The 13,360-nt window shown below is 38.1% G+C and overlaps 1 protein-coding gene across 5 annotated transcripts in view; it reads left to right on the top strand.

Moving 5' to 3' along the window:
- Positions 1-13,360, top strand: part of MIGA1 (mitoguardin 1) — a 90,299-nt gene that overhangs the window by 71,000 nt on the left and 5,939 nt on the right. For 2 of the 5 annotated variants that reach the window (XM_032296540.1, XM_032296536.1), the window contains 2 exons: positions 3,225-3,341; positions 5,355-6,347. In XM_032296540.1, coding sequence (XP_032152431.1) covers positions 3,225-3,341; positions 5,355-5,573 — 336 coding nt within the window. In that variant the 3' untranslated portion in view covers positions 5,574-6,347. Of the gene's footprint in view, positions 1-3,224; positions 3,342-5,354; positions 6,348-13,360 lie in introns of those variants that run through there. The other 3 variants (XM_032296538.1, XM_032296539.1, XM_032296541.1) reach the window with 3 other exon arrangements.

The raw sequence follows: 13,360 nt of genomic DNA, 5'->3' as shown, positions 1-13,360 counted from the left end.
ATTATTGTTAACATGTCTAACTTTATTTTTCTACTTCTTAGAATAAATATTGTACTTTTTTTTGAAATGAAGTCTCACTCTGTCACCCAGGCTGGAGTGCAGTGGCAGGATCTCGGTTCACTGCGATCTCCGCCTCCCAGATTCGAGCGTTCTTCTGCCTCAGCCTCTCGAGTAGCTGGGATTATAGGCGCCTACCACCATGCCTGGCTAATTTCTCTATTTTTGGTAGAGACGAGGTTTCATCATGTTGGCCAGGCTAGTCTCAAACTCCCAACCTCAAGTGATCCACCTATCTTGGCCTCCCAAAGTGCTGGGATTATAGGCCTGAGCCACCATGCCCGGCCTACGACTACTTTCTGTATCCATGGATACCTCCATGTCTCACCTCTTGGGAACTGTTTCCTATACCTGAAATGCCAAATTCCCTCTATAGTTAAATAAATCCTACCCATCATTGAGCTCAGCTCACATTATTCCTTGCTGAAGTTTATCTCTTCTGCTTCAGCCCACACTAAGTTCCCACTTCTGTGAATTCATAATACATTTCAAGTCTATGGGATTTAGAACTTTAATATATGTAGAACATCCTTTGTGGCCTTCACTAACTAGCTGTGTGTGAATTAGGGCAGTTTGGTTAACCCCTCTCCAGTATCATTTTTCACATGTTTAAAATGATGTTAACACAACATACTTTTGAAGGAATAGTTTAGTAAATTAAGTAGAAACTAGCACACTTTCTAGAATATAATGGGTACTCATTAAATGGTAACTGCTGCTATTTTATGTTTTAAAAATAGGTTTAGGCTGGGTGCGGTGGCTCACACCTATAATACTAGCACTTTGGGAAGCCAAACCGGGTGGATCACCTGAGGTCAGGAGTTCGAGGCCAGCCTGGCTAACATGACAAAACCCTGTCTCTACTAAAAAAACAAAAATTAGCCAGGTGTGGTGTTACGCGCCTGTAATCCCAGCTACTCGAGAGGCTGAGGCAGGAGAATTGCTTCAACCTGGGAGGTGGAGTTTGCAGTGAGCCAAGATAGTGCTACTGGACTCCAGTCTGGGCGACAGAGTGAGACTCCATCTCGAAAAAAAAGAAAGAAAACAAGGTTTAGAAGATTGTCTTGGAGACTGTAAAATAGAAAGTAACCCCTCCAAGAGACAGAATCTCAAGGTGTAGTTTTCCCTAGTCAGTGCTGTACAACAAATCCCACAGTATGTTATTTAACGAGGGAAATTCAAAAAGTTTTTATAAAGTTGGCATTTCCTAAAACATAGCTATATGAACTAATACTTCAAAGGAAGAGGCAATTACACCATTAAATGCTTACATAATATAGGTTTTTTTTTTTTGTTTTTTTTTTTTGGGACGGAGTTTCGCTCTTGTTACCCAGGCTGGAGTGCAATGGCGCAATCTCGGCTCACCGCAACCTCCGCCTCCTGGGTTCAGGCAATTCTCCTGCCTCAGCCTCCTGAGTAGCTGGGATTACAGGCACGCGTCACCATGCCCAGCTAATGTTTTGTATTTTTAGTAGAGACGGGGTTTCACCATGTTGACCAGGATGGTCTCGATCTCTTGACCTCGTGATCCACCCGCCTCGGCCTCCCAAAGTGCTGGGATTACAGGCTTGAGCCACTGCGCCCGGCCAATATAGGGTTTTTAAATTAAAAGTTAGAATTCTAATAAGAGTAATTTACCTTAATCATTTTACTAGATTTTTTTTTTGTCAGTTAATATAATTAAGTGATTGAGTTGGGCTTTTAAATAGCTGAAACTATGATAGTCTTAATAATCATAAAACTTACGCAACTAAGAAACACTGTAGGATTCTTGTTATTGTTTGGTTGCAAAGCTGATATGACTGCCTTTTCCTTTTTTCTTTTTTTTTTTTTTTTTTTTTTGAGACACCTGTCTCTGTCACCCAGGCTGGATGGAGTACAGTGGCATGATCTCGGCTCACTGCACCCTCCAACTCCTGGGCTCAAACGATCCACCCACCTCAGCCCCCTGAGTAGCTGGGACTATAGGTGTACACCACCATGCCTGGCTAACTGTTGCATTTTTTGTAGAGACAATGGTTCACCATGTTGCCCAGGCTGGTCCTGAACTCCGGGGCTCAAGTGATCCACCTACCTTGACCTCCCAAAGTGTTGGGATTATAGGTGTGAGCCACCACGCCCGGCCAGATTGCTTTTTTATGAAGCATTTTTATGAGGTAAAAACAACTTTAAAGGGCTGGGTGTGGCAGTTCACACCTGTAATCCCAGCACTTTGGCTGGCTGAGGAGGATTGCTTGAGCCCAGGAGTTCAAGACCAGCCTGAGCAACATAGTGAGATCTGTTTCTACTAAAAATAGAAAAAATTAGCCAGGAGAGGTAGTGTGCACCTATGGTTCCAGCTACGTGTGATTTTGAGGTGGGAGGATCGCTTAAGCTTGGGAAGTTGAGGCCGCCGTGAGCCGTGACTGCACCGGTGCACTTCAGCCTGGGCAACAGAGTGAGATCCTGTCTCAAGAAAACAAACAACAAATAAAGAAATGTGTCTCAGCACATCTGAAACTGTTGGCTAGGATATGAAATCTACATAAAACATTCTATGACTCTTTTTTTATTTGTTTTATAATTTTACAGTGTTTGTAGAAGTGGTTTATTTATTTAGAGAGAGAGAAACAGGAGAGAGAAACAGCTAACTCTCACACTGAGTGACAGAATCCAGAAAGATGGAATCCAGGAGAGGAAAGCAGCTTCCACACTGAGTGGAAGGGAATAGAGAGAGATGGAGTTTACGAGGGAAAACAGGCTTCCACGAGAGTGTGTGGAAGGGGACTCCAAAGGGAAAATCCAGGAGAGAGAAAAACAGCTTCCGCAAGAGTGTTCGTGGAAGGGGATCCAAACTTGGAGTCCCAAACGTTCTATGACTCTAAACGTTACTTGTAACCTTATTGACTTTCTTAATCGCATGGCTCATGTTTGACTCTTGGTTTGCCCTCAAAAAGAGCTAGTCATGAGCCTTGCACTGTAGTGCGTGCCTGTAGTCCCCACTGCTCAGGAAGCTGAAGCAGGAGGATTGCTTGAGGCCAGGAGTTTGAGGTGTTGCCAGACTGTGGTTCTAAAAAAATTCTTAAACTCCAACTGGTCATATAATAAATAACAACTTTAGTTTCTGTACTAGAGAAGGCAAATACAAGAAGGTAGAAATAACTTGATTCTCTTTTACTTTCCAACAGATCCCAGATGGATTTTTTGCCCATTTTTATGCCATTTGTGAACACATCAGCCCTGTCCTAGCCTGGGGCTTTTTGGGTCCTAGAAATTCTCTCTATGATTTATGTTGCTTTTTTAAGGTATGTTCAGTCATTGAATCATTTCCTTCTTTTTCTAAATCAAAAAGGAGATAAGGTTTTATTCTGTTTTGTTTTGCATTTTTTGAAGAACAAATGTTATTTAAGAGTAAAGTTACAAAAGTCACCTAAATTCAGCATTTAAATGCCAGTATTAAATATTTTTGGCATTTTATAATACCACCATTATTATAGTGGACCAGTATTTTATAGATTTGGTACTTTATTCTGGAGTAGACTCAGCAAATCCATTCACCTTATCAATTCCCCAGTGCAAGGGATACATGGTCTTGCATGGTGTCGCCATGTGACAGTCAAAGTGATGCAGATAGTTGGTTCTTCATGCCTGGGCACTTTTGAAACTTACAAACAATATCCACCTTTATTGCACATGTGGTAATATAGAATAAGTTGTGGTTAAAGGTGAGATGAATAATAAAATCCAAATTGTGAGAAATAACATGGGAGTTTAACATTCTATCCCAATGTCAGCAATTTTAGTTTACCAAAATACAAGTTGTAGCTCCTTGTAGAACTTTCTGGCTGGCAAAGTGACAAAGAAAGTCTCTCTGTGTAATAATCTTGAGTTTAGGCTGCATTTCAAGGAGCAAATGTTAAACATAATTATCAATTCGAAAGTTTAGATGTTTTACTTTACTATACCATTCATTTTTTAAAAGTATGTTTATGCACTGTCAAGGTAATACTTGTATAAATGGTTTAGAAATGTTTATTTTACTGTCATTCACAACACATTGATTTTTGTAGTTTACCACCCACGTGTAAGGAATGTGTTTTAGGGGTAGGGAATTAAGTCTCTCATCAGTGAGCATTCTGACTTGTGGCAAATCATTCTTTGATATTCCTTTTTTTATTTATGAAATGAGGGGGCCTAACAGGTTGATTGCTAATGACCCTTTCAGATATAAAATCTAGTGAATCAATGAAGTGTGTCTTTTTAGTACTTCTTAATAACATTTCGTTTCTGGAAGATAGAAATTAGATATTCCTCTTTTTTTTCTTTTTTTTTTTTGGAGACAGAGTTTCACTCATGTTACCCAGGCTGGAGTGCAATGGCGCAATCTCGGCTCACCGCAACCTCCGCCTCCTGGGTTCAGGCAATTCTCCTGCCTCAGCCTCCTGAGTAGCTGGGATTACAGGCACGCGTCACCATGCCCAGCTAATGTTTTGTATTTTTAGTAGAGACGGGGTTTCACCATGTTGACCAGGATGGTCTCGATCTCTTGACCTCGTGATCCACCCGCCTCGGCCTCCCAAAGTGCTGGGATTACAGGCTTGAGCCACCGCGCCCGGCGATATTCCTCTTTTTTATTCTTTGAAATTTTTTTCTATTATGGTGACATGACAGCCGAGACTTAGTAGTCTACAGTTTGCTTACAGTGATGAAATATCCTTCAGGATCTACCACTGATTTGAGACCTGAAATGTTCTTTATTCTTCATGTGCCTTAAGGGTTTTTTTTTTTTTTTTTGTACAAAAAAATGCACATTTAAAATTATAATGTATTATTTTATTATTTATTCAAAACTATTATTAGAAATAGTTTATTGTTCTGTCTTAGAGTAGAAGCAATGCTCAAAGGTCACATTGAAGGGAAAGGACTATAACCCCTTACATTTAAACAGTTCTTTAGAGTTTACAGGCACTTCTTATAAACTATCTTTCTTAAAATGTTTCCCCACCTCTTCATGCTATCACAGACATTGTCTTTTTTGATCATCATGTCATCCCTGAGTAGTAAGTAGGATGGACGGTATTATCCCTTATTTCACAGAAAAAGAAAATGAGCCTCCAAAAAGGAAAGGTTAAATCACTTGTGCAAGTTTCCTTTTCTAATGAAATATGAAGCTAGCACTGGAAGTGAAATATGAAGCTAGCACTGGAAGTCAGTTCTTCTGATTCCCGATTCAATGCTCATTATAATATTAGAAGCTTTTTCAATGTAACATGATTTTGGTCTAATAAATGCCAATTTGTTTTATGTCCATTTTCCAGAATCAAGTTCTTTTATTTCTCAAAGACATTTTTGACTTTGAGAAGGTACGTTATTCAAGTGCAGAGACTTTGGCTGAAGACCTCAAGCAGTTACTCATTCGCCGCACTGAGCTTTTAATGGCCTATCTTGAAGCAGATGCCCTGAGGCATATGAGTAGTTGTCTAAGTAGTCACGGTCATGTTATGCCTCCTGGGCTACTGGAAGCCAAAGTACAATAAGTACCATAAGGATCATACAGTTTGAGTGTGCTATGAAATATTTTAAGGTAACTATTGATTTTGTAACACACAAACAAAATCAACAGAATTGGTGCATGTGGATTCAGGGAGGAAAAAAAATCTAGTAAAAATGAGCAACTGTACTGTATTTATACAATAGTTCTGTCATTGAATTCCTGTGTAGTGTATTCAAAGTGGCTTTTTACACTCATTAGGTAATAATCAAAGTCACGAAATGTTGTGTATTTTACAGAAATATTGCTTGAATTGAAGCCAATATTTGGGAGTTAATTGGTTTGTCGTCTTGAAGCTGTCATTCTCAAAAGCTGTTTTTCTGCTTTGCACCTTGAAAATATACATGTTAGCCAAGATCTTTGTGGCCCACATGTGCAAGAATATACTACTTCTAGTGTCAATGTATTTAACTTTGCCTAGAAACGTATTTTTAATTATAAAGTTATTAATTTGTTGAATCAAGTTTAGGCAGTAATGATGTTTAGTATGTACTGCATACATTATTGCTTGTGCATTTGCTTATGTATTTGAATCAAAGAAACTGTAATCACTGAATATTGTTATAGAACATTTAAATGGACCACTTGTGGTAGCTCATGCCCATAACTCTTCGGGAGGCTGAGGCAGGAGGATAGTTTGAGGCCCGGTGGTTTAAACTGGCCTGGACAACATACAGGAGAACTCCCCCCCATCTCTACGCAAATACAAAAATAAATTAGGTGGTATCAAGCAGAGTTCCATGGAAATATTAATTTTTTTTTTTTTTAAATAGGCCAGGCATGGTAGTTCATGCCTGTAATCTCAGCACTTTGGGAGGCTAAGGCAGGCGGATCACCTGAGGTCAGGAGTTCGAGACTAGCCTCACCAATATGGTGAAACCCCATCTGTACTAAAAATACAAACATTAGCCAGGCATGGTGGCGTGTGCCTATAGTCCCAGTGACTAGGAAGGCTGAGAGAGGAGAATTGCTTGTACCGAGGAGGTGGAGGTTGCAGTGAGCCAAGATCGCACCACAGCACTCCAGCTTGGGCAAGAGAGTGAGACTCTGTCTCAAAAAATAAATTAAATTAAATTAATTAGTGGGATATAGTGGTTTGTGCCTGTGGCCCCAGCTACTTGGGAGGCTGAGGTGGGAGGATAACTTGAGTCCAGAAGGTCAAGGCTGTCGTGAGCCCTGATTGCACCACTGCACTCCAGCCTGGGCAACAGAGTAAGACCCTATCTCAAAAGTGAATAAATAAAATAAAACATTTAAATGAATTGACATTGAGAAATTTACAGTTTACAAATTTATATTATATTAACTGTAGCTTCTGAAATATGTTACTGTTGGTCCTGTAAGTTACAAAGAGACTGAAGAACTTTCTTTTTATACATTAGAGCATTTTTTCCCTGGAGTATTGATTAAAAAGATAACATTTATTAATTAATAAAGGTAATTTAAAATTTAATATTATTTGGAGACTGTCAACATCTGAAGGTATAAAACTTGGTAGAGTAAAATAATTTCTCCTTTCTCCTACAAAGCTGCCTTTTAGTTATTCCCACAGAAAACTCAGCACAGTGGGAATTTGTCATATTATGCCCATATTTTTAAAATATTCACACTTTGAATATTATTGACGTTTTAAAGAAGGGTTTGTTTCCTCCCTTGAATGTAAAACAAAAATGTTGTAATGATATGGAAGTATATATTTTATGTTCATTATGATAAACCTATAAACAAATGAGTTGTTTTTATGAGTGAGGTTCTTCTGTAAGAATATATTAAATGCTTTCAGAGTTGTATTAATTTTTTTTCTAAATAATATGCCACTTATTTGGAGTGGCTAACTTAGTATGTAAGTAGAGTAGATTTGTTTGTTTGCTCCTAAAATGGGCTTTATTCATTTTAGGAGTGAACTGCACAACAGGACCTAAAATGCATTGGTTTTTTTCTTCTTTTAAGAGACGGGGTCTCGCTCTGTTGCGCAGGCTGCAGTGCAGTGTGCTCACCTCAGTCTCAGCTTCTCACACCAGAGGCATGTGTCACCATCTCTGACTCCTAAAATGCATCTTTAAAAAGTGAATTTTTAGATTAAAGTGCCTAGTTTCTGATTAATAAATAGAAGATGAAAAGTGTTTGGGGGGGAGCATAATCTTTTAAGATTTTTAATTTCTGTATGTGCCATATTTGTGTAAATTAACTACAAAATATTCAGAATCATGCTGTTTTGCATGTACTTTGTAGGTTATTTGGCATTAAAATACAAATTATCACTGTTCTGTAGTATATAGCTCCTAGACTTTTCTTACATAGATGCTTAATTGAACAATTACCTATTTATAATTCTTCTTATTGATGGGAATATGATGAGAAGTACCAAAACTAAAAATTCCATTATTTACTGTTTACTTTTTTTTTTTTTTAACATTCCATGTTTTTACCTTGCTGCGGTATCGCTGGTCTTGAATGATACACAGACATGTGTGTGTGCACATGCATTTCATTACCACGTAGACAAGGCAGTTATTGCCTATATTGATTTACCCATTTGAGGGCTAAGTGTTTTAAGCTGTGGTTTTATAAGAAAAGCTGTAAGTAAGCATAATTACTTTTTTATTTTAGAAAGATATTATTTGAAATCAGTTTTGAAGAATTGCACTATTTGATAATGCTGCTACTATGTGGGATAACTCTGGGGAATTAATTTTATGAGATAAGTTGAATGGCTTTCTAGAAGGTGTTGTTTTTTGTTTGTTGTTTGTTTTTCTCTTTTACATTTCATCTTTGAAAAGTTGCTTATATTCAGGAGGTTGGTTTGTCAAATTCAGTGCTTGAGTTTGTTTCTGGTCAGTTCAGTATCTGCTACTTTAGCAAGATGCTTTCTTTGTGGCCTTTCACAAAAGAGGTAAGAGTGACCAAATAGAATTTCAGGATAATAAGTATAGGAAAAACCTCTCTATTGTGAGAGAAGAAACTTGAACTTTTTAAAGGAAATGTCCTCTTGAGAGAACATTTCTGACTGAATGCAGAAGGGTACTTAAGACAGATAACAGGCCAGGCGCAGTGCCTCACGCCTGTAATCCCAGCACTTTGGGAGTTCAAGGCCAGCCTGACCAACATGGAGAAACCCCATCTCTACTAAAAATACAAAATTAGCTGGGCATGGTGGCGCGTGCCTGTAATCCCAGCTACTCAGGAGGCTGAGGCAGGAGAATCCTTGAACCTGGGAGGTGGAGGTTGCAGTGAGCCAAGATTGTGCCAAGGCGCTCTAGCCTGGGCAACAAGAGCAAAACTCCATCTCAAAAAAAAAAAAAAAAAGACATATGTAATAGTTTCCATTTGCCTTAAAACTAGGTTAAGTAGCAAAAGCAATGTTTTAAAAATTATTAGTTTAGAGCCTTTTAGGGTAAACCCTGTTTAAACACTGACTAGTGGTAGTATTAGCAGGAAATTGCCCTTGCTACTATACATCCCACCATCCACTTCCATATGTCAATTATAAGAGGGCCTTTAATTAGTTAGTCCTGAGAAAATGGCCTTTTGTTTGGAAGAAAGAAGATCAATTTTCAGGCAATTTACATTTGGTATTTCTTTTAATTTTCTTTTTTATATTTTGATTTCTCTACATTTTTGTTCAACTCTTTTAAGTACTTATTTAAGTAAGTACTCTTTAAAGTACTTACTTCTTCTTGAAGGTTAAGATTATGTTTATTAAGTATCATAACAGAATTATCTTTTAAAAAAGAAGACAAGTTTTCCATTTAACAGTAAGCTCCAAAGAACTTTGTTTTTCTCATAAAGTAATATTCTTTATTTGCATCCATTTACTATGATTCTGTTGATTTGTTGAATTAACTGACTTTATAAAAATATATACAAATGTTTTCTTGCCTTAAAATGTAACATTTTCTACTTAAATTTAATTTCTAAGAGAGTGATTATTTGCATTGCAAAGGAATTCTTAGTAATTCCTGTAAGCCTAGGAAATAGGAATGCCAAAGTAACATTTAGTGAACTTCTCTATAACTTTTCATAATCAGAAATTTTAACGTTTATATAACCCATTTACTTTTATTTTAATGTGAATATATACTCAGAAATTATTTGATGTAAATTTCAAAATGATTATAGGAATTAAGCTGAATTCAGGGTTTTTTTTTGCTTAGTCAGATTAAGAAATATGTATGTGACATTTAAGAATTTATATAAAATCTGTGATTAATGGAAATAAGAACATTCCTACTTTGTTCCTAACGATTATGTTATTGTTTTGTTTAGTTTGAGAACAACCATGTGTTAGCTTCACTTGGCTGCTATCAGTAAGTGTTTCTATTTCATAAATGTAAGGACCGCACTCATTAATTTGTGTAAAAGTAAAACACTACAGTAGCAAAAAAATTGCACTGGCTCTTTAGCCAAAATAAGCACTGTAACATGGATGTATTACTATTACTGCCAAATAAAAAAGTGATAGTACGTCTTGCTGATCTATTGATTATTTTAAACAATGTTAATACATAATTATGAGGTCACACTTGTTTCATCAGACTCTATATGAGAATGTTCGGTCTCCATAAGTCCCATATATATGGCATAGAGAACAGAACAACTGCAGAAGCATTGTGATCCAATATAAAACTTTATCATTAAAATAAAAAATCAAAGGCCAGGTGTGATGGCTCATGCCTGTAATCCCAGCACTTTGGGAGGTTGAGGCAAGTGGATCACCTGAGGTCAGGAGTCTGAGACCAGCCTAGACAACACAGTGAAACCCCATCTCTACTAAAAATCCAAAAATTAGCTGGGCATGGTGGCGGACACCTGTAATCCCAGCACTCTTTGAGACTGAGGCAGGTGGATCACGAGGTCAGGAGAACAAGACTTTCCTGGCCAACATGGCAAAACGCTGTCTCCACTAAAAATACAAAAATTAGCCAGATGTGGCGGTATGCACCTGTAATCCTAGCTACTCGGGAGGCTGAGTCAGGAGAATTGCTTGAACCCAGGAGGCAGAGGTTGCAGTGAGCCGACATCACGCCATTGCACTCCAGCCTGGGTGACAAGAGCTAAACTCCGTTTCAAAAAAGTAAATAAAATTAAAAACAAAGGTTACAAAATTTATCTTTTCTCCATGTACCAATGTAAGGAAACAGACAGTTCTGTGATGAATAAAGGGAAAATACTTGTGTTTTAATTAAAGTGTTTGGATGATAATACCATCAAGGATTATATAAACTTATATTGATGTATATGCATCATTCCTATTCAGACATGACCTGAACCTCCCTTCTCATCACTTCTTCAAAAGGTTTCAGATATATGGCCAGGTGCAGTGGCTCATGCCTGTAATCCCAGCACTTTGGGAAACTGAGGCAGGCAGATCACCTGAGGTCAGGAGTTTGAGACCAGCCTGGCCAACATGCCGAAATCCTGTCCCTACTAAAAATACAAAAATTAGCCAGGTGTGGTGGCACACACCTGTAATCCCAGCTACTTAGGAGGCTGAGGCAGGATAATTGCTTGAACCTAGGAGGTGGAGGTTGCGGTGAGCCAAGATCACACCACTGCACTCCAGCCTGGGCAACAGAACGAGACTCAGTTTCAAAAAAAAAAAAAGGATTCAGGTATATTTAGTCAAGGAGAGGGATGCCACCTGGATACCACCATAGTCACCAGATGTAAGTCACCTGGATATGAAAACAGATTCTTAGTTTTGGACTTTTAACATATAGGTTTATTTTAGAATAATTATATATGCTATAAATGTGTATAGTTATACTTTTAGAATTATTAAACATATAAACTGAAATCTATTAATAATCAAAGCATACAAACATGAGGGAATCTCCCTAGCTGGCATACGGGGTTAGAGTGCAATGGGAAACTCGCGCAGCATCTCAATCTCATTTTCTGTTTCGTCATTATCTGCCATACTCCTGTCTCATGCATCTTCTTTGATCCCACTATCTGAACTTAATGTTTTGCACTTTAAACATCTCTCTCTGAAGTCTTATGTATGTTTAAAATACTTCTCTGCAAACATCTCAATGTCCTGTTGTTAGACCTTAACGGACTTTGCTGGAAATCTTTATAAATTCACTTTGTTAATCTTTCTAAACTCACTGTTCTTATGCTGCTTTTGACTTCTGTTTTTTCTGCAGTGTTTCCTCCTCTGCCCTGTATTCTCTGATACTTTATCCTGCCACTTCTTCACCCTTGATCTCTTTCTCTTCTTATGCCACTGACATCTTTGATCAGGCTGCACAAGCTCTTCTGTCTGCTGAAGTTCTTTCTTTGGCTTTTTCTATATCTGAACAGTGAAAACCCTTCAGTAACCTTCATCATCTGGGCAGGGAAGGGCTGTATTCTACTACAGAGAAGAAAAACAGCCTTCCTTCTATGACACTTTTTATTCTTTACTTAAAAGCCACAGCAAAGCAACTGGCACATCAAATATGTCTTTTATGTGAGTCACAGAAGCCTTTTACAAAGTACATTTATATATAGGAAATTACAGAACTTTTATAATTTGCTATGTTTGAAATGATACCATGGTACTTGAATATAGAGAAGTACTTTGAATTAGAAAGCACTTGAAATATATGACATTCAGAACTTTGCTAATTCTTATTTAATAATAACTCGGTGTGAGAATTGTCCCAGGAATTTTACAAAGGACCAACAAAATAATGTGGTAGAAGATGAAGATGGATAATAAATGTTAAAGCAGTTATATTCACAGTCTGTTAAAACAAATTATCCCAAAATTTTAGCAGCTCAAAAGAACAAACATGACCTTACACAGTTTGTGAGGGCTGGTAATTCAGGAATGGCTTAGTCTGGTGGTTCTCTCCTTAAGTTGCAGTCATCTGAAGGCCTGACTGGGAGTGGAAAGTTTGCTTCTAAGATTTTCTCATTCACATTTCTGTTGTCAGGAGGCCTTAGTCCCTTGCTGGCCATTGGCAAGAGACTTTAGTTCCTACCAACTAGACCTCTCAATAGGGCTGCCTGAGTGTCTTAAGACATAGCAGCTGGCCAAGCATGGTGGGTCATGCCTGTAATCATGGCACTTTGGAAGGCTGGGGCAGGAGAAATGCTGGAGCCCAGAAGTGTGAGAACAGCCTGGGCAACATAATAAGACCCTGTCTCTATGAAAAAAAAAAAAAAAAACAAAAAAACGTGGCAGCTGGCTTCCTCTGGGATAAATAATCCAAGAAATAGCAAGGTAAAAGACACAATGTCTTTTATAACCTGTATGTGGAAATGTTACCACTTCCGCCACTGGTAATACAGACCAACACTGACACAATGTGGGAGGGGATCACACAGGATGTAAGTAACAGGAGGTGGGAATGGGAACATTTAGGGTTGTCTCGGTGGCTGGATACCATGGCAGGGAATCATAATAAATTATACATACATAATAATGTAGACAATTTTTTTTTGAGACAAGATTTCTATTTCTCTCTCACCCAAGCTGGAATGCAGTGGTGCTCACTGCAACCTCTAATTCCTGGGCTCAAGTAATTCTCCTGCCTCGGCCTCTTGAATAGCTGGGGCTACAAGCATGTGCCACCACACCTGGCTTACTTTTATTGTTTAGTAGAGAGGAGGTCTTGCTATGTTTCCCAGGCTAGCCTTGAACTCCTGTCCTCAAATGATCCTCCCACCTCAGCCTCCCAAAGTTCTGGGATTGCAGGCTGGAGACAACGCACCTCATTGACATTTTAATTTTAAATGGATGAATGTACTTTCTTTTTTTTTTTTTTTTTTTTTTTTTTTTTA

This window comes from Sapajus apella, unplaced genomic scaffold, assembly GCF_009761245.1.
Source record: "Sapajus apella isolate SASKATOON/1434 unplaced genomic scaffold, GSC_monkey_1.0 scaffold36, whole genome shotgun sequence".
Taxonomy (NCBI): Eukaryota; Metazoa; Chordata; class Mammalia; order Primates; family Cebidae; genus Sapajus; species Sapajus apella.
The sequence above is the reverse complement of the archived record's forward strand: the minus strand, read 5'-3'. Positions and strand labels throughout refer to the sequence as shown.